We start from the raw sequence: 21069 nt of genomic DNA, 5'->3' as shown, positions 1-21069 counted from the left end.
TGTATGTCTTCCCCCTCTATTGAGCTGTGTCTTTCACAAGATCAAGCAAGACAAATCCAAGATCAGCCCCATTGCACAATATGGCCCAGCAAACATGGTTTCCATACCTAAAACAGATGGCTGTGAGACCACCACGAACCCTTCCCCATGTGCCTTATCCGCTGACACAGGACGCCTCCATTACCCCAAGATTTCAAAACTATCTCAAGGCCTGGCTAATCCATGGATGACAGGACTCGAGACAGACTATTCCAAGGAAGTACAAGACATACTACTGAACATTAAAGACATACATGCACAAGTGGAAACAATTCTGTACTTGGTGCCAGGACAAGCAGATTATTCCATAGTCGGTCCCACTACCCATAATCCTCAGTTACATACTGACACTCAAAAAATCAGGCCTAGCTACTAGCTCGCTCAGATAGCACCTACCAGTCATCACCTCCTTACACTCTAAGATGGACGGAGTCACCATCTTCACTCACCTGCTCACTAAATACTTCCTCAAGGTCACAGAGAACATGTATCCCACACTACAGGATCCAACTCCCATGTGGGATCTCAATCTCATTTTCCATGCCCTCATGGACAAACTCTTTGAACCACTAGCAGCCTGCTTGTTGTTGAACCTATTCATGAAGGTTGCCTTCCTAGTACCTATCACATCAGCAAGAATGGTGGGAGAGCTGGGTGCCCTAATGGCACATCCACCAGTGTTCCCTCTAATTTTTCCTGTGCATGTGCAGAATGAATTGTTACGTGCACCAATATGGAGATGATGTGTCGCACATCATCTCCATATTGGTGCACATAACAAAATTAATGTGGTGGGGCCGAGGGGTTCGGAGTGTGGGAGGAGGGGATCAGGGCTGGGAGAGAGGAATGGGGGTGTCTGTCTGATGGCTCTGAGGTTGGGACAGGGATGAGGGGTTTGGGATGCAGGCTGCCTGGGGGCAACCGTGGAGAGAGAGAACGCCCCCCCCCCCGCTCGCTCTCCCCTCAGCAGCACCTGGGCTTGGGGGGAGAGAGGTGCTTCTCTCCCGGCCATGGCAAGTCCATGGTGGGTCTGGGGTGGGGCGCCTCTTCCCTAGAAACGGCAAATCCAGGGCAGGTCTGTGCTGGGGCCAGCGGGGAGGGGTGCCTGTCCCTGCCACAACAGGACCATGCTGGGGGTGGCGGGGAGAGGCGCCTGTCCCTGCCACAGCAGGTCTGTGCTGGGGGAGAGGTGCTTCCCCGCCACAGTCCCTGAGCCCCTGCGTGGGGCTCAATAGGCGGCTGCGCAGCTTAGAGGGAACTTAGACACCCATCTTATACCACATTCTTCAAAGATCCTGTTTCCAATGCCAGCTTTGTGTTGTGAGAGAGACCCGGGCACATGTCTATCTACAGTGTGCTAGGCTGCAGCCCCTCTTCCGGCTCATCTGGAACCTCTTGTTGAGTTTCTGGCTGCACTTTTCCCTGCACATTTTTATATATGCTCACCCCATCCGTGGCCCCATGAAGTCACGGGACCACCTCGTCAACCTCCTCCTAGCCATGGCCAGAGTGGCCATTTATAACACCAGGGACAGGCGGTTGGCTGAAGGGGTGAGGGCCTGCGACAGTGGGGCCTGTTTTTGTTCTTTCATCCGTTCACGCATCCAGGCAGAGTTCCTCTGGGCAGCATCTGGTTCCTTGGATGCTTTTGAGGAGGTCCTGTCTGGGGTTTGCTGCTCAAGTGTCCCCTTGTGGTTCCCTAGTTTTGGCCCTTTGACCCCCACACCTGTTCCTGTTTTTTTTCTTCATTGTCCCCCAACTTTGGTTGAGTTCTGGGCTAAATAGCTCCTCCTCAGGCTGGGGGAGGGGCCTTTCTCGGTGGTTGGGCTTACATCCACCCACTTCCCAACTTCCAGTAGGACCACCCTTCCAGGGCTCCTCATGGATCCATGAGCACGGGCGTGTACCTGGTACAGTTTATCCTCTTCCCAATGTCTGTCTCTTTTGTGGCGTGAGGGAGACCCTGGCACACACCTACCTTGAGTGCGCCAGGTTGCAGACCCTCTTCTGGTTCCTCCTGGACCTCCTGTGGTTTTGGCTGCACTCCACCCCCCCGATATATGGACATCCCATCCATGGCCCCACAAAGTCATAGGACCGCCTCTTCAACTTCCTCTTAGCCACGGCTAAAGTGACCATCTCTAACACCAGGGAGAGGATGTTGGCTGTGGGGGTTTTCTGCGACTGTGGGGCCTATTTCCATTCCACTTTCCGCTCCCATATCTGGGCAGAGTTCCTCTGTGCGGCATCTGCTGGCTTCCTTGACACCTTCGAGGAGCAGTGGGTGCTGTCTGGGGCTCTCTACTCAGTGTCCCCTTCAGGTTCCTTATTTTTGACCCTCACACTTGTCCTTGTTGTTTTCTTTGTTGTCTCCCATACTTGTGTCCTGGACTCAGTGGATCCTCCACATGGGCTGGGGGAAGAGTCCTTCAGCTGTGGGTGGGCTTGCGCCCACTTCCCGGAACCCAACAGGACTGTCGGGGCTGCCTTTGTCACAATACAGTAATGTCTATTTCACAATGCATATGCATACTTGTTCTGCTAACATTATAACTTTGGCAAGTCAGCTTATCTGTACCTTTTAAACAAAAAAAATCATCTTTTTTGTAATTTAAATAGAAGAGTGCATATCAAATTGTGCCTTAGAAATATACAGCAAAAAAATCACATCTATAAAATCAATCATATTTAAAAAAAAAAAACCACAATAATTCTAGCTAAGTTCAAACACAACAGGGAAAATGTTTAATGACATTCTGTAAAGTGAGAAACTTCTGCTGAATGACTGTTACATCACAGCATATTCCTGTTACAAACACACAAATATTGAATAAAATGAAGTCATGAAACAATTGACATTTTGTGTTCTGAAATCATTAGTTAGAGATCCCAAGTCATTTGCTTCATGGAATTTCCACTGCACAGCTGTGTAAAAATACAATCAGCTAATTTTCCATTTAGCATGGGTTTAATAGTTAAAAAAGAACCACATTCTTTGCAGAGTGTATTTTATTTGTTCACATTTATCTGTGGTTAAAGACCACATTGACAGTTTTTAAATGATTCTTTTAAAACAAATAAATTAAACAGCAGCTTTGGGTATCAAAATATGGAACAGTTACATGGACATAATGTACAGTAGTATAAAAGAAACCCAACAGTTTTCTGGTGAAAAGATTTTGAAGACAGCAAATAAAATGTAGGCATGTCGGAATGATCCTGAACTAAATAACTGAATTAGAAAACAGTTAGCAACATAAAAAAAATCTTGAATATTTGTATAAAAAAGCAAGGATTCAAAGTGCAGGTGCTCCAGCTTTCATTTTAACATATTCAGTAAATTGATACAGGATAATATTCATATTATATAGAGTGACAGTGTTCTCAATAAGACTTTAAAACATTCAGTTACATTATCTTGCAGATTTTTTTCAGTTTACATTATTTCTACTTTCCAGTGCTGTAAATGAAGACATATGCAATGCAGGTTTTTCATTTCTTACATTACTGAGGATATATTATTAGGTTGGTGGTAAAGGTTAGTTTTGCGAGCTGAATAATATTAACTACGCTGCAGATCCAGTTATAGAAGTACTTTTTATATTTAATGTTTAAAAACATCTTTTCCGCTTTAAAAAAGGGATACTCCCAATCTGTTGAGAAACCAGTCTATAACTTTCTTAAGCAAAGAAAGGCAGGTCCCAGGAAATATCTCGAGAGGATGTCTTTTATATATTTAAAAAACACAAAATCAAAGCATTCATTAAAACCATTAGTCTCAAAAGAAAAACAGATATCCCCCAGGGATGCTGCATGGCATTTACTTTTCTTTCAGGTCCTATACAGATTGAGTGTCCCCTTTAAATTTTAGAGATCTCCCATTTCTTGTCAAGAATCAGGCCTTTTTGATAGGTCTGTTTTTAAAACGTACACAAATATCTGTCATTCCATTTAGAGTTACGAATTGAGAACTAATCTTTACCATTTTTACACTGACAGCAGGGTTAATAATACACACATTTCACTGACAATTGTATTTTTTCTGTATGTTGAATAAAAGGTGCATTCTTGTAACATTTCTCACAAAAGGTGATTACAATTCAGGGGAGTTATGTCTGCACCCCACTATTTTCACTTTAGTGAAAGCTACCATGTTTAAAATACCAGGACCTGTGTCAGGTACTAATAAATATGTAATAAAAAATCTAAAATAAAAGACTCCCTGACTGCCCTTTCATCCCGACATAGTAGCAATCTCATAGTCACTTGTGGACGTTACTGGCTTGCCCATCATTCGTATGTTCTTTGCATTAGTAATTCTAGCCATCATGGACACAGGCTTGTCAAAGTACCTCACCAGCGCTGGTTCAGTCAAGAGAGAGGCTAAAAATTGCTCAAAGGTGATGGCCCAGTCTCTGTCAATGCTAGTGCTTCTACGCAGAGAAGTGTTGTGGCTGCTTTGCACCAAAACCGTATCTTCACCTATGTCCTCACAGTGGAGCTTTTCCTCCTCGTGCGAGCCTGCACTCAGTACTGAATAGGAGGACATGGAGCTGTCATCTTTAGTATCATCATCAGAAATAAGCATGGAAGAACAAGCTCCATTGTCCCTGGGAGAAGAGTCTTCAAGCTTAATGTCTTCCATCTGTACACTCAATACGTTATCAGGGCAAACTGTCTCCTCCTCATTAGCAATGAGGCTGGCTTGAAAGGATTCACGCTGGTCAAAATCATACTGCTGGCTCCCCTTCTTCTGAAACAACATACTCTGAATAGCTTTGCTGCAGTTGTTACTGCTACTGTCTGTACTGTTTGGGGGCTGAACAGTGAAGAGCTTACCAACCTCACCAATCTCCAAAAGCAAACTTGTCACAGCAGCAGTGGCATGGTATAGATCTTGTTCATTGGGGTCTTCACTGAACATGTTATACATTGTCTTGCACAGTTGAATAAATTGCCCCTAAGTGTAGAGGATAGAATTAATTTTAATTAAAGGAATTCCAGCAAATATAGTCTTTGAGATTTGGGTATAAATCAGTTTAAAGAAATGTGTGTGGGACACTGGGGATCAAGTAGTTCATATGATGAAGTCAGAAGTAGTCTAGATATTTTAGAATATTTTCTAGTATTCAAGAAAATTATGTATTTCTCTAAGATGCTTCCACCAAATTGCTGGATTGAATTATTCTCCACCTCCCAGGCTAGTACAGGTTCCCCTGCCTTAGCCTTAAGCGACTGTGGTGGAGAGTCAGTGCTTCTGGTTGCTCACAATTACCCTTCTGACCAGAAAATAGTGGCCCCAATCTTAGTTCTCATCAAGCCATAAAGGAGAGAATTAAAAGTAGAGCATGTGTCCTACAGGATTCCAACAACATGAAGGTGTGGAGTGTCAGGGTTGCTAAAAATCAATAAATTATAAATATTAAAAATAATTTTAAAAAAATCAGATTTTTTTTAATTTAAATCTGTTGTTAAATTTAAATTAAATACTTTAAAAAAAAATAGTCAAACCACTGAGCTGGTGGAAGTTCTTGGCTAACCACCTGGAACTAGAATTTTCTGAAGTGCTAAACCAGTTTTGACAGTGATTGCCTCTTCTGCAGATGCAGAGAATTTTCTTCATTTTAATTTATTCAAGTAGTTCAACTCAATTCAATGTCTAGTTCACTGGAAGTTCAGAAATTGATTTTCTGAAAAAAAAGGAAAAGCTTTTCCCTTTACCAATCTATGAATAAAAACAAGGTGTGAGAGGATGAGATCTACTAGTTCTAAAAATCTTAAAGGACATTGTGACCAGAAACTTCAGTTCAATCACTAACTAAAGATAAAACTTTGTTTTCATTAATTAAACAAAACTATATTAAATATGGTGGATACATAAGGACAGAAAAGTAAGTTTATCAAAACATGCTTTGCATTTAAAATTACTGGTTATTAAACAATTTTAAAATGCTGTTTTAGGGCATTTTTAAACAATTCGAATTTCCATCCAAATGCAGCTTGACATAATACATGAGTACAAAATTAACCATCTAATAAATAACAAAAGCATCATTCACCATTTTGTAACATAAAAAAAGGAAAAATTAAGAATCTGATTTAAATGTGTTGTTTACCCAGGGTTTTTAGAACCACAGCAGGGGTAACTTAACTGTTTCACTCCATGAGGTGTCAGGAATAAATCAATGGGACCACACCAATTCCATCTGATAAATGATTAATGCAAGTAAGCATGCTGTATCTAAAACTGCAGTTTATTAGACTTAAGCACACACAAACATAAGCAATAGGTTTAGAACATTCCAGATATTTACCTAACATCTGGAACAGTACTGACCAATTAACAGCGGGTATGCAAGGGCCAGTTGCTCACCCACCGGGGAGAAAAAGTGTTAGGAAAAAACTCTCTCAAGATGGCTTCAGAGGACTGCTTCAAAATACACCATATTAGCTAGTCTTTTATAACCAACTTCTATAAAACACATCTCATGTAAAAGCAGCAAAGAATCGTGTAGCACCTTATAGACTAACAGACGTTTTGGAGCATGAGCTTTTGTGGGTGAATACCCACTTCGTCAGATGCATGTAGTGGAAATTTCCAGGGGCAGGTATATATATGCAAGCAAGCTAGAGATAATGAGGTTAGTTCAATCAGGGAGGATGAGGCCCTGTTCTAGCAGTTGAGGTGTGAAAACCAAGGGAGGAGAAACTGGTTCTGTAGTTGGCAAGCCATTCACAGTCTTTGTTTAATCCTGAGCTGATGGTGTCAAATTTACAGATGAACTGAAGCTCAGCAGTTTCTCTTTGAAGTCTAGTCCTGAAGTTTTTTTGCTGCAGGATGGCCACCTTAAGGTCTGGGAAATCAGTGGTGTCACGGAGATAGCTGGGAGTTATTCTATCTACTACCCAAGATCCACAAACCCGGAAATCCTGGATGCCCCATCATCTCGGGCATTGGCACTCTCACTGAAGGATTGTCTGGATATGTGGACTTTCTACTCAGACCCTATGCCACCAGCACTCCCAGCTATCTCCGTGACACCACTGATTTCCTGAGGAAACTACAATGCATTGGTGACCTTCCAGAAAACACCATCGTAGCCACCATGGATGTAGAGGCTCTTTACACAAACATCCCACAAACAGATGGAATACAAGCGGTCAGGAACAGTATCCCTGATGATGCCACAGCACAACTGGCGGCTGAGCTCTGTGCCTTTATCCTCACACACAACTATTTCAAATTTGATGACAATATATATCTCCAGATCAGTGGCACCGCTATGGGCACCCGCATGGCCCCACAATATGCCAGTATTTTTATGGCCGACCTGGAACAACGCTTCCTCAGCTCTCGTCCACTCACGCCCCTTCTCTACCTACGCTACATTGATGACATCTTCATCATCTGGACCTATGGGAAGGAGACTCTGGAAAAATTCCACCACGATTTCAACAGCTTGCACTCTACCATCAACCTCAGCCTGGACCAATCTACACGGGAAGTCCACTTCCTAGACACTACGGTGCAAATAAGTGATGGTCACATTACCACCACCCTATACCGAAAATCTACCGACTGCTATGCCTACCTTCATACCTCCAGCTTCCATCCCGGGCACATCACACGATCCATTGTCTACAGCCAAGCACTGAGGTACAATCGCATCTGCTCTAACCCCTCAGACAGAGACCAACACCTACAAAATCTCCACCAAGCATTCTCAAAACTACAATACCTGCATGAGGAAATAAGGAAACAGATCAACAGAGCCAGACATGTACCCAGAAGCCTCCTACTGCAAGACAAACCCAAGAAAGAAACCAACAGGACTCCACTGGCCATCACATACAGTCCCCAGCTAAAACCCCTCCAATGCATCATCAGGGATCTACAACCCATCCTGGACAATGACCCCACACTTTCACAGGCCTTGGGTGGCAGGCCAGTCCTCACCCACAGACAACCTGCCAACCTGAAACATATCCTCACCAGTAACTGCACATCGCACCATAGTAACTCTAGCTCAGGAACCAATCCATGCAACAAACTTCGATGCCAACTCTGCCCACATATCTACACCAATGACACCATCACAGGACCTAACCAGATAAGCCACACCATCACTGGTTCATTCACCTGCACGTCCATCAATGTAATATACGCCATCATATGCCAGCAATGCCCCTCTGCTATGTATATTGGCCAAACTGGACAGTCTCTACGGAAAAGGATAAACGGACACAAATCAGATATTAGGAATGGCAATATACAAAAACCTGTAGGAGAACACTTCAACCTCCCAGACCTTAAGGTGGCCATCCTGCAGCAAAAAGACTTCAGGACTAGACTTCAAAGAGAAACTGCTGAGCTTCAGTTCATCTGCAAATTTGACACCACCAGCTCAGGATTAAACAAAGACTGTGAATGGCTTGCCAACTACAGAACCAGTTTCTCCTCCCTTGGTTTTCACACCTCAACTGCTAGAACAGGGCCTCATGCTCCCTGATTGAACAAACCTCATTAATCTCTAACTTGCTTGCATATATATACCTGCCCCTGGAGATTTCCACTACATGCATCTGACGAAGTGGGTATTCACCCACAAAAGCTCATGCTCCAAAACGTCTGTTAGTCTATAAGGTGCCACAGGATTCTTTGCTGCTATAAAACACATAGGTCATAATGACCCCTACTAAATCATCACTTTTCCTAACTTTTAGCAAACTTCTATATCAAAAGCGCCCTTCTATCCACCAAGGTTTTCAGTCTCACTTGTTGACTTGCTTTTCCCCTCCTCCCCTCAGGGCCGGCTCTACTGTTTTTGCCACCCCAAGCAGCACGCTGTATTGCCAACGCAGACAGAATAGGCAGTCTGTGCGCCGTTAGGGCGGCTCACGCGTTTCTGCGGCGCGGCAATTCAACGGCAGCTTCTTTCTTCAGCTGGAAGACAGAAGCTGCGCCGCCGTGGACAGATGAACATAGAAGCTGCCACCGAATTGCCACCACCACGAAAATGTGCAAGCTGCCCTAACAGCACATGGACTGCCTCCGCCGTCCGCGGTGGCAGTTTGGCATGCTGGTTGGGGGCAAAAACACACAGACTGCCACCTCAAGCACCTGCTTGGGATGCTGGTGCCTGGAGCCGGCCCTGCCTCCCATTCAGATTAGCAGAAACGGCCAGCTAGTTTTGACCTTGCCTCTAAAAGCTTGCTTTTCAATTAACCCTTAACTACATGGTGTTCTATTTTATTAATTCATGGTGGCTGAATGCACATATGGTTGCAGTTGGCTTGATCACATACTAGGGTACACACACTGTTACTGTGGATCTGAGGGGTGTTTTAGGTCACATAAGTGCTTAAATAAATGTGTATAGATGTAGAGTATTTTTCTGGTTAGCAAAAGGAAGCACCAAATTTAGTGTAAAGACCATACTTAATTGCAAATCAACCCATATTTTAATAGTTACCAATGAGAATCATCTTTTAGGAAAGTAACTAAGAAAGTACCAGGTTTCCTGCTTGCTGGTTTAAATCATGATTTAAATTGGTGATTTTAATCACTTTGATTTGAAATTTAAATCGATCTTCCGTTGATTGAAAATGGTAATCCAGATAAACAGAGTTTCAGTCTTCAAAACAAAGTACTCAGACATGGAGGTAAGAAATATATTGCATAAGATAGTCTGAAGAGGGAATAACTAGAATTAATAGGATGAAAAGAAGTAGTATTTAGGCTATATGAGTGTGTGTACACTGCAGCTGGGACCATGCTTCCCACTGTGGGTAGACAGACATGCGCTAGCTCTGCTTGCGCTAGCCTGCTACCAACAGCGGCATGTATGTGGTGGCATGGGTGGTGGCTAGGCCTAGCTGCCTGAATCCATATTCAAGGTGTTGGGCAGGCTTGTACTTGGGCAGCTAGCTCATGTCACTGCCTGTGCCGCTGAGGCCACGTTGCTATTTCAGCACACTAGCTCAATCAGAGATAGCATGTGTCTATCTGCACTGGGAAGCATGTTCCCAGCTGTAGTGTAGACATACCTTTAGACTGTGGAATCCTCTCCCAATGGAAATGGCAGAAGTCTCATCTCTTTAAAAAATTAAACATGGATTGGACAAAAACACAGGACAATTTACTATAGAGAATAATCCTTCACTGCCCACTCATGAAAGGAACAGCTGCCCAACAAGGCTATGTCTACACGTAAAACACTATAGCGGCATAACTGCAACTGTGCCTTTTAGCGCTTCAATGTAGACGCTACGTCTCTTTTATAGACCTAGTGCCGTGTACACCGTGGATTACGTCACCTTAACTGCACCACTCAGGGTGTGGATTTTTCATACACCTAAGCAACACAGATAACTTAATTTTCTAGTGTAGGCCAGGCCATAGTCTTTACAATCTCTAACTTCTGTGGGTCTAAGGAATAAAACAGTCAACCAGTTTTTCCCCTCACAAGAATCTGTCAATAGGACACAGAGGATCATTATTTTTGAATTTCTGGAACTGGCACTCTCCTTCCAAAGCATTTTTTTTTTTAAATTCCACAGATATACATGAATGATGTACCATTTATTTTTAACTCCCAACAGAAGTTCGGATGGCCTCATACTGAATATCACCAACCTGCGCACTTTCTTCCCCCCATTCCTCACCCCAAAACAGCCATTCTAATATTTGCAATATTTTTAAATCAAGTTGTCATATGAACCTGCAATTTGAATACTAATATTTGATCAACCTACTATATAAGCCAAAATGAATATGGCCAAACTTCTGGCATTTATGAAAAATAACTAAATGTCAACAGAATTTACCTGATTCAGTCTGGGTAAATCCTTCGCATTCTTTGCTTTGGATTTATTCTCTTGACTCCACATTCTTAGGTAGTTTCGATTTTCTTGTGAGTTTTTCTTACCTAATGTCAGTGAATTGGCCAGAAAAGAGGAAGACAAAGTCTATCATGAGGTCCTGCATTAGCATTTATTCTTTCTTCAAAAGAATTCATCTTTCAAGCAGTAAAATATACAGAGAAAATATGTACCTTTGTCTGGTTTCAGGCTCACTGAAACAAACCCATCATCTGCCGCTTGTTTGTTCCTGCTGTCAATGCCAACAACTATTGGGAAGTATTTACAAAACGAGAGATTTAGTGTAGTTTCAGATACGCATGTGTACTGTATTCATGTTTACAGAGCAAAACAAAGTAGAATAAGCAAAAAGTTTTACATTTATGAAAGGACATAGTCAAGAACGAGAGGACTAAACTATGACCAATTTTTTGCTTATTTTTACATCTGCTTCCATGTAATTAATAAAATAAAGACATGTACAAGGGCCATCTTTGTGTACAATATAATGCCCAGGGCCAAGATTAAGGAATCCACCAAATAAATATCACTACCATCTGCTTACAGTGATATCCATATGATAGTACATTTATAATGTACACCTAATTGCTTCTCATACACACTGTCCACTAAGCAATCTCCCAGGAGACCACTTCTAACATTCCAATGAATCATCAGCTACAGTTTCAAACAACCTTCAGAAAAAAAATGTTTTCTTCTTTTCCCCAAAACTACAGAAACCCACTGTGCATGAGGGGCAATGTTCAGTCCTCAGAAACAGTGACATGTAACCTCCAATATCTCCAGGCGCTTCAGGGTTGGAACCAGAAGCTTTAAGCCACTGGAAAGCAGAGATTCTCTGCTTCCTAATGAGGGACACAGAAAGCTTCAGACTTCAGAAGTTGTTGTATTATAATGTATTAAAAATATATTTTAAGTAGATTTGAGAGGTTTCTTATTATAGCTTCTCTCTTCATCCAAGCCTGTACAGGGGTACACACTATATTTCATAGATTCCCAGGCCAAAATGGACAATTATGATCACCTAATCTCACCTCCTGTGTAACACAAGAGACAGGACTTCCCCAAAATAATTCCTAGAGCAGATCTGTTAGAAAAACATCTAATCTTGGTTTAAAAAATGGTTAGCGATATAGAATCCACCACAACCCTTAGTGAATTGTTCCAATGGGTAATTGCTCTCATTGATAAAAATGTACGCCTTATTTACAGTCTGAATTGGTCTAGCTTCGACTTCCAGCCATTTCATAAGCTTTTTTTTAGGCAGAGGATTTAAAATTTAATAGTGACAAAGGATGAACTTTTAAAAGTTCTCGGCATTAGCCTAAGTCAGCTCCTATTGACTTCACTGAAATCTCCACTCAAAGCATCTAAAGACCGATTAAAACACTGCCAAAATGGTTTATCTGTAAAATACGATGCATATGCAGATTAAAGAACGCATTTTATGTTATGAAATTTTGAAGACCCTAATATCTGCAGCTGCTGTTCCATCTTCAGCCCCACTCTTCCAAACGCATTGGGTGCTGAAGCCACTGGAACCAAATAAATAAGATCTGCAGGCTGGCAGTGGACCCCTTCCACAACACACACGGGATGCACAGGCACTATGCTCATGTTTATCCCCAATCAGCCCTTGTGAAGGTTCTGCACACCATGGAGAGATTATACCCTATAGCCAGATTCAGCCTCTCTCTCTCTCTCTCAGAGGGTACTGTCCATATGCATCATGAATTGTTTTGCCACTTTTGTCAATTCTTACTAACACATTTAAACAAGATTCTACTCCCTTCACAGCCCAACACACTCATGTTGATCCTCCACAAAGTCATACATGCTGAACTTGTGACATACCATCACCACCACACTGATGGCATTACCCCAAGAGGAATTCTTCATTATAGCATCTAAGGAAGGCCTTATTGAAAACACAGACATCTTCACAGATATCACAGATAACAAACACTAGTCATATACATTTCTTTTTACATAAAATATTTTATTTCTTCATTTTAATCCAATGAGAAAGTAGCCATTTAAAAGAAAGGTTATTAGTGTTAACCAATATTTAGGGTCTTAAAACAATGAAAAGACAAGATAATGCTCTTGCAGAGAAAAGTCACCCACCATGTGTATACTCTGGTGTGATGTCTTCAAAAAAGTATTGAGTTGCTTCAAAAGCAGAATCTGGCTCTTCTTGCTCAGGGGATGGATCTGTGTGATGAAAGAAAGAAATGACTGTGTTTTTAATAAAAAAATTTAAAAAATAAAGTAAATTTGTGTCAGGGTAGAGTTTCACATTTTAGAAGCGTAGTACCACATAATGAGGATATCCAAACTTGAGAAGGTTAGTAAAAAAAGCACTCAACCCCCTTATGTTTCAGAGAGAAGCCAACCACTACCTGATGTGGTTAGGAAGAAACTACTTCTGTGGGCAGATTATTTCATAACTGTCCACTACACAGATTTCTTGTACCTCTTCCTGAAGATTCTGGTACTGGTCACTCACTGGAAAGACATGCACTAAATGCATCATTGGCCTGAGTCACTAGGATGTTTCCGACCTATGTACCCTCAAAATCAAAGCACTTGTCGGCTGTACAGGGTCTTACACAGGAGATCCCTGTGGTCTTAGGGAAGGAATTGTCCTCTTCTTTAGGGTCCAGAGCAGTTTCTCTGAGCAGGTACTTCAGCCCGTAAGTGGTATGAGTGGCTGCTGTTATTCCCTGCCCTCTATGGGGGATTTGACCCATTGATTCAGAGTAATGGATCTTTGTCCCTCCCCTTCCTGCACTACACTGCTGTCATAAGAGAGCTATTCCAAAACACTACTCTGTGGCTCACAATGGTATGGATTCCTTGCACCCAATCCCACTTCCCCACCTCTCTAGTCACCACAGCAGAGTACGACTGTGGCAGTTCTGTTGTGTTTAAGGGATTCCATCTTTCGTTCTAATAAGTTCTTCCTGGGAGAAAAACCGAATGCTTTGCTTAATATCCTAACTTGTATTGTGCATCTGAAACTATTTCTGCATCAAAGGTTTGGCTTGTGCGCATGTGAAGTGAGCTTCTCAATCCTGGAGCAGTTGGGAGATGAGCTAGGTACCTCACTGAGGGATAAGACACCTCTCAGTTCATCACTTGGATAGAGGGCAATCCTCTCTCTTCAGTGGATACACGTTACTGGCATTGAGCCAGACTGCCTGCCCTTAGTTTGAGCCTGGCATGTGTATTAGGAAAACTGAGAGATGCAAGTTTGACTCCCACACCCACAAAAGCTTTTAGACTTATACTCACACCACTGATCCATCTAAACTGGTGTCACTTAGAGCCCCAAGAGACGGATCAGTTGGGCTATGCTCTATCTTCTTAGAGGACTTACCTGTCCTCCTCTTTGCTGCTTTTTTTTGATCGGTTCCCAGCAAACAGGGATAAAGGGAGTCAAGCAGGGGGGAAAGAGAGAGTCGGGGTGCACAGTAGGCTCACCCCAGTCCCATACTGCACACTGGGAGGATCCAGTCACAGAGTGTTGGGGTTCTTAGGATTGGCTTGTTTTGAAATGGGATTAGCTTGGTTTTTGGCTTATTGTGAAAGTCGGGTTGCTTATTTACCACATAAAAGTTGGCACCTGTGCTCCTGACTAGTAAGCAGCTGTTTATTTAGACTTTCCTGTATTCTCTCAGAGCCTTACTTGGCCCTTCATCCGTAAACTTTTCTTACTCTATTCATAGAATCGGAAATGGAAGGGACCTCGAGGGGTCATCTAGTCCAGTCCCCAGCCCTCATGGCTGGACTAAGAATTATCTAGACCATTTCCAACAGGTGTTTGTCAAACTTACTCGTAAAAATCTCCAATGATGGAGATTCCACAACCTCCCTAAGCAATTTATTCCAGTGCTTAACCCCCTGAACAGTTCGGAAGTTTTTCCTAATGTCCAACCTAAACCTCCCTTGCTGCAATTTAAGCCCATTGCTTCTTGTCCTATCCTCAGAGGTTAAGAAAAACAATTTTTCTTCCTCCTCCTTGTACAACCTTTTACATACTTGAAAACTGTTACCATGTCCCCTCTCAGTCTTCTCTTTTCCAGACTAAACAAACCCAGTTTTTTCAATTTTCCCTCAGAGGTCATGTTTTCTAGACCTTTAATCATTTCTGTCACTCCTCTCTGGACTCTCTCCAATTTGTCCACATCCTTCCTGAAATGTGGCACCCGGAATTGGACACAATGCTACAGTTGAGGCCTAATCAGCGTAGAGTAGAGTGGAAGAATTACTTTGTGTGTCTTGCTTACAACACTCCTGCTAATATATCCCAAAAGGATGCTCGCCTTTTTGTGGCAGCATTATTCTTTACATGTGTGTGAATTCTAAGCACAGAGTTAACTCCTTGCTTGCTGGAAACAAAGGACGGCCTCCATAGCCTATCACAGGCTGGAAAGGCAAACCAAGTGCTCCCACTTTCATAGCTACCAGGACTTCAGCCTTATGGTTAGTTTGATTTGATTTGTAGTTCAATAAAAATGTGTCCTAAATAATTTGAGCAACTAATGAGTATCTTCATTCAAGCTTGCCCCAGAGGCAGTACTTATTAGAGACGAAGGGCTCCTTAAGTATCCTGCTGCACTCATGCATCTTCAGGAAGGCACTTATGCATATGCGTAACTTTGACCACATGCAGCCAATGGGACTATTTGCATGCTTAAACTTATGCACAGGCTTAGGTACCTTGCTGACCTGGCTTCAGACAGGACTAGTTTCTTTGATGCGATACCCATAGTAAGTCAGTGGAGTTACACTACCCAACTTGATGAGCACAACAGCAGCCACTAACACCTCGGAAAACAAGCAAATGTCTATAAAAATGGCCCATTTATGATGAGCAGAGCAGAAGACTGAAGTGTGCATGAAGATCTCCTGGACTCATGGTGAGGGGAGGACAGAAGCTCTTCTGTTTGACTGCTGCATGTACTTAGTATCTAAAGGAAATTTCACTCTATTTTTAGCTGGGAAACCAGAAGTCTTTTTAATTGGGAAAATGGAGAGTAAGTAACTATATTCCAATTTTCTCTTTTGCCTGAAAAATCAGCTATTTTAAATGTCTTTTACTCACCAGGTAATACATGCATTTTATAGAGCAGCTTCAGTTTCTCTGTAAGATCTCCATGACATGCTGTACCTAAACAAGATCCCATTGAACATGTTAGTATTATTAGCAGCTTCTTAAGAGATTTACAAACATTTATGAATTAAGCTTTTAATAGGAAAACTGAAACAGAGAAAAGTTAAGTGACTTGCTTAAGATCACAGAGGGATTCTACTCTGTGGTAGAACTAGGAAAAGAACACAGACCACCTGACTCTGAGTGGTTTAAACACTAACTCACTTCTTTACTAGAAGAGTGTTTACATTTGCAGCTCTCAAAAATAGTCATCATCACATTACTACATTGATGGCCATAGGGTTTTCTGTTTAAGAATAACTTTTTTGTGTGAGCCTCAACTGCACAAACTGTGGCCAAATAAAGAGATCATAGGATTTAGCTCAATTAGATGTTTGCTAGAAAAGACCCAGGAAAACAAGATCATGATCAAAGAGTAACCAAGGGATAAAAGTAGTCTCTGCTATTATGTTAACCTCAATCGAAATGTTCTTTGGCTTGCAGAAAAACGAGTAATATGAAATTCAAGTACTCTATGGCAGTTCACTAGATGTTGGAATTATTTTATTAGAAAAATATTTAGATATTCTATATTATGTATCTTTAGAAAATTAGATAATTTCATTTAGGTGGAGCTTTATTTTACATTACAGCTGACTAGGAAAACCTAATGCCATTAAGTAGAATTAAACAGCAAATATTTCTTGGCAAATATCAACGAGTGCAATCTACTGGAAGCATAAAACCAAAAATGCAGAAAGATTTTTGGACAGAATACCAAGCCAGCCTGAACCTTTTCCTCTTTGGAAACCAATGTTAGTGACATCATATTATTATTCTAACTATAATTTTAATGTTTGTAACTCTCTAAACTCCATTTGTTTATATTAAACTAGTGCCAGTCACAGTCAGTATAACATCAGGATTTCTGACAGGCTGGCTCACCCTGAGTAACCCTGAGTATTTCTCAGGTTAATTCATTAAATTCTCCTTACTTAGCCCAGAGACAAATTCACGGAAGTTGATTAGAGAATCTCCATTTCCATCCAAAAGTCTGAATAAGCGTGCAGCTAGCACATCTGAGTGAGTCCCACATGCCCAAGGAAAGAGAAGCGCAAACATTCCCTTGAACTGCTCAAAATCAATCCGGTACTGCTCCAGATACGGCAGGCTGGGGTCGTGGCGGTCAAATGCATTGCTGTTCCCTCCCCAGTAGCAGCTCGTCAGATGTTCTGCCTGAAGAGAAGGCAAATGCTGCAAGATTGCCACCATTTCTGTAAACAGCTCAACAATATCACCAACACAGAAATAAATACATTTAAAACAACATCATCTGAGTTTAGCAGGTTCATTTCTGACGAGCATTGGCATTTCTTACAAAAAAAGAAAAGAATGCTTCATGAAACAGAAAAGAATTCAGCTCTGCTCCCCAGGAAAAAAAAATAGTAAACATTTTTTTGGTCAAAGAAGCAAGCAGATGTGACTCAAATATATATATACACAGATCTGATACGCTCAATCTTGTTTTTTCACAACTATGTATTGTTTCACGTTAGTAAAGTGGCTGATTACAAGATACCTGTCAAAACAGAATTTTGCTGTCTTTAGGTTAAACATTTACTTGGCATTTGCAGAAATACTTGCTTTATTTTAGTGCTTAATCCTGCTCCTACTGAAGTCAATAAGGGCTTTCAAATTGTTTTCATGGGGGGCAGAAGCAAGGAAATAGGGCCTGATCATGCAGTGTGATCCTGGACTCCTTCACTCTTTCGCAATCTCACCAATTTCACAGTCCTGAGAATACTCAGGGGCAAGGATACAGTCTAGAGAATCATATTGCACGATTGGGACTGTAGTTAAGTATTGAGACTAGTTACAGGAGATTCAAAGAGAAAATACATCCCTTTACCAGAATATTTAAGAAACTCAATCCTGGCCAATCAAGAGAAGACAACCTACTGCAGTGTGTGTCACTCACAGACTGAGCAATGATAAGGCATTTTAACCGCAAGGATAATTAACAATTGAAACAACATACGGCGAGATATGGTGGATTCCCTTGAAGTCTGTAGGATCAAGACTGAACATCTTTCTAAAGGATATACTATAGTTTAACCAGAATTTATGACCTGAGGCAGCAATTACTGCATGAAATTCTATGGCCTGTGGTATGCAGGAAGTCAGATCATAATGGTCCCTTCTGGCTTTGAAATCTATGACTCTATTCTTACTTCTCCCCAGCTTTTACTTACTATTAGAACACTACTTCAAGAGAGCCTCTGGGCAGCAAGACAAACTACAGAAGATTCAGTATAAATTAAAACCATCAATTGTAGCAGGTAGCAAGTACCATGTGACGTAAAGTTACGAGCTATCCAAAATTTAGCATAAAGAAGATATTTGGGGGCCAGATTTTCAGAACTATGCCCACAAATCAGGTAGACGGACAAAGAAGTTTTTGGAAGCTGGCTGAAACTGTGACTCAGGATTTTGTCTTTTCCTTACTTTTCTACTAACTGATGTCCTCAGGATAATACATTTTTTCTAATCAAATTAGTTAGCAAAATAATTATTTCTTTAGTTTTTAAAAATGGCTCTTTTGTATTTTCAATGATATCTAGTTGCAAATTCCAGTTTATGACAAGGCACACGACAACACCAAATAACTCACAAATTTAGATCAATTCATTAGCAGACAGCAGTTTTCATGTCAAATCTAAATGTTTATTTTTCCTGCATGCACATGATCTTATCTTGACTACAAGCTTTACCTTGAAAAGAGCGTAGAGTTCCTCCAGTTCATCAATAGTAAAAGAAGTCTCAGTCACAATGGTTCGCACCTTTGGAAATGTAACATTAACAATTAAAAACTTCCTATATATGTGCCATGTGAAAGATATTTTTATTTCAGAAATCAATTGATCTTAGCAAGCATGTTTTTCCAAGGACCTACCACATTGCGCTTAGTGGTGTCTTCCAGAGTCTGGATCACCTTCAGTCTTTGCTTAAATCTCATCTGTTCAATCAGATCTGCTCGTATACTTCCAAATTTCTAAAAAGGAGGACAAAATGGATCCTTTCAATTGTGCGCTAGTACCTGGAATACTTTGTTTTCTATTTATGCATAAAAAATAAAAAACCCAAACAATTCATTCTGTAAGTGTTCAGAAATGATGTAAGATGAGTATCTCAGACAAACATTGAGTGACATTAAAGACATTTTTCTAAACATATTACTTGCAAATAACTGAATTTTCAGGAATTTATTACTAGATTTTCTTTCCTCCACTATTTCATTTCCATTTGTCTCCCAAGCACTTCAGAAGGGATATAAACCCTCATGTTTTAGGGCATAATGCTCATCAGTTAGAAGTTCGCTTAGGAAGAAACTTCCCCTATAGGCAGGTTACTCCATAGCTATTAACGCAGGATTTCTTTCGATTTCCTCTGAAACATTTGTTATTTGCCGCTGTTGGAGACAGGATATTGGGCTACATGGGTCACTGGCTTGATCCGAGACAGCAGTTCGTATATTATCAAACAACTGTCTAAATCCAAATGTGAGAAATGAAATTCATACTATGGCTAAAAATTTCAAGAGTGCTTAGATGACTTAAAAACTTAAGTGCCATTTTCAAAAGTTAATACCTATCTACCTCTTTTATGGGACTCTGCATCTGAAGAGAGCAATGTGCTTTACAAAGGGGGTGAGTTTCATTATAGTCCCATTTGACAAGTGGGGAAACCAAGGCACAGACTGGTGAAGTGACTTGCCCAAGGTCACTCACCTGGTCAGTGGCAGAGAAAGGATAGACCCAAGATCTCCTGAATCCTAGTCCAGTGCTCTATCCACTAGACCAAAGTTCTCTCCTCAACATATGCATAACTTCCAAAGTACATTAATATGCTACACCTGCATGCCAGGTGAAAGAAAGTGAGGGCAAAAATATAATACTGAGAACATCGTTCAGTGGACCTACAGCACTGGCTCATGCTCTCACATCCATGAACCTCTGTCGCACAGATTTGTTTCTATGCACTTTCAATAGAGATTTTCCCCAACATGAACATCTTTGTAATATGTCCTTAGAAGAAACCCAGGGCCAGCTTTTAGCACAAGAAATAAAGCCAGCCATCTAGGGTGCCACACATAAAAGTCATGGAGGAGCCTGCTGCTGCCAGTGGATCAGATTGTGATATGCATTCCAGAGTGAGGACGTGGGGGGTATCAACTTAATACATTCTTAGGCAATCAACTAATGTCAAGCTGTGACATTCCTGTATCATCTGTACATCTATAAATCATGTTAGAAGTAGCAGGATGTTTTCCCTGCTTTATTTGTTAATTTTCCAATTACAGTTGGAAACCTTTTGAAAAACAGACAGTTAAGGAGCCTGGTTAAACAGTTACAAGTATTTTTAAACACAAAAGTGCAGGTGAAAGTATGGAAATCTTTAAAAAAAAAAAAGTCAAGAGTGAAATTTTCAAAAGCACCCAGTGAATGTGGAACCTAGGTCCCATTTTAAAAAAATGACAGGCATTTGGGAGCTAAAGTCCCAGTTTAAATCAATGAGTCCTAAGTCACTTTTGAAAATGGGACTTTAGGCAATTTTGGAAATGCTACCCCAGCTCTTTAATTGTGCAACAAGTTTGCAGGATTGCAATTCCTTTTACAGTAATGCAGAGTAATACCAAACACTGTGGATTGTGACTTTATTATGGGATCAGATAAAACGACATGCTGGATTTATTAAAACACAAAACATCTTCAATAATAGCAAAGAAAATCATTGGCAAAATAAAAAGCATTTGTTCATATTTTAAGTGCAAAGTCCCTCTGTAAAAACCCAAACACACCAAAATACCCCAAACCTACAATGGTACAATGTTCTATTCCTGTGTCATACACCATGCTCGGGCATTAGTTCAATACTGATTCAGGAAAGAGTTCTACCCACTGAATTGTCAGCACTATTTCCTGCAGCACCTG

At 41.2% G+C, this 21069-nt stretch overlaps 1 protein-coding gene across 2 annotated transcripts in view; it reads right to left on the bottom strand.

The window, feature by feature from the left end:
* Nucleotides 1–2781: 2781 nt before the first annotated feature.
* Nucleotides 2782–21069, bottom strand: part of TBC1D9 (TBC1 domain family member 9) — an 83805-nt gene continuing 65517 nt past the window's right edge. For both annotated transcript variants that reach the window (XM_030564486.1, XM_030564487.1), the window contains 8 exons: nt 19032–19130; nt 18850–18918; nt 17074–17314; nt 16031–16096; nt 13048–13134; nt 11094–11168; nt 10867–10967; nt 2782–4999 (listed from right to left, as the gene is read on the bottom strand). In XM_030564486.1, the coding sequence (XP_030420346.1) occupies nt 4274–4999; nt 10867–10967; nt 11094–11168; nt 13048–13134; nt 16031–16096; nt 17074–17314; nt 18850–18918; nt 19032–19130 (1464 nt within the window). In that variant the 3' untranslated portion in view covers nt 2782–4273. The remainder of the gene's footprint in view (nt 5000–10866; nt 10968–11093; nt 11169–13047; nt 13135–16030; nt 16097–17073; nt 17315–18849; nt 18919–19031; nt 19131–21069) is intronic.

Source organism: Gopherus evgoodei, chromosome 5 (assembly GCF_007399415.2).
Source record: "Gopherus evgoodei ecotype Sinaloan lineage chromosome 5, rGopEvg1_v1.p, whole genome shotgun sequence".
In the NCBI taxonomy this organism is placed as follows: domain Eukaryota; kingdom Metazoa; phylum Chordata; order Testudines; family Testudinidae; genus Gopherus; species Gopherus evgoodei.
This window is presented reverse-complemented; position numbering and strand designations above follow the sequence as displayed.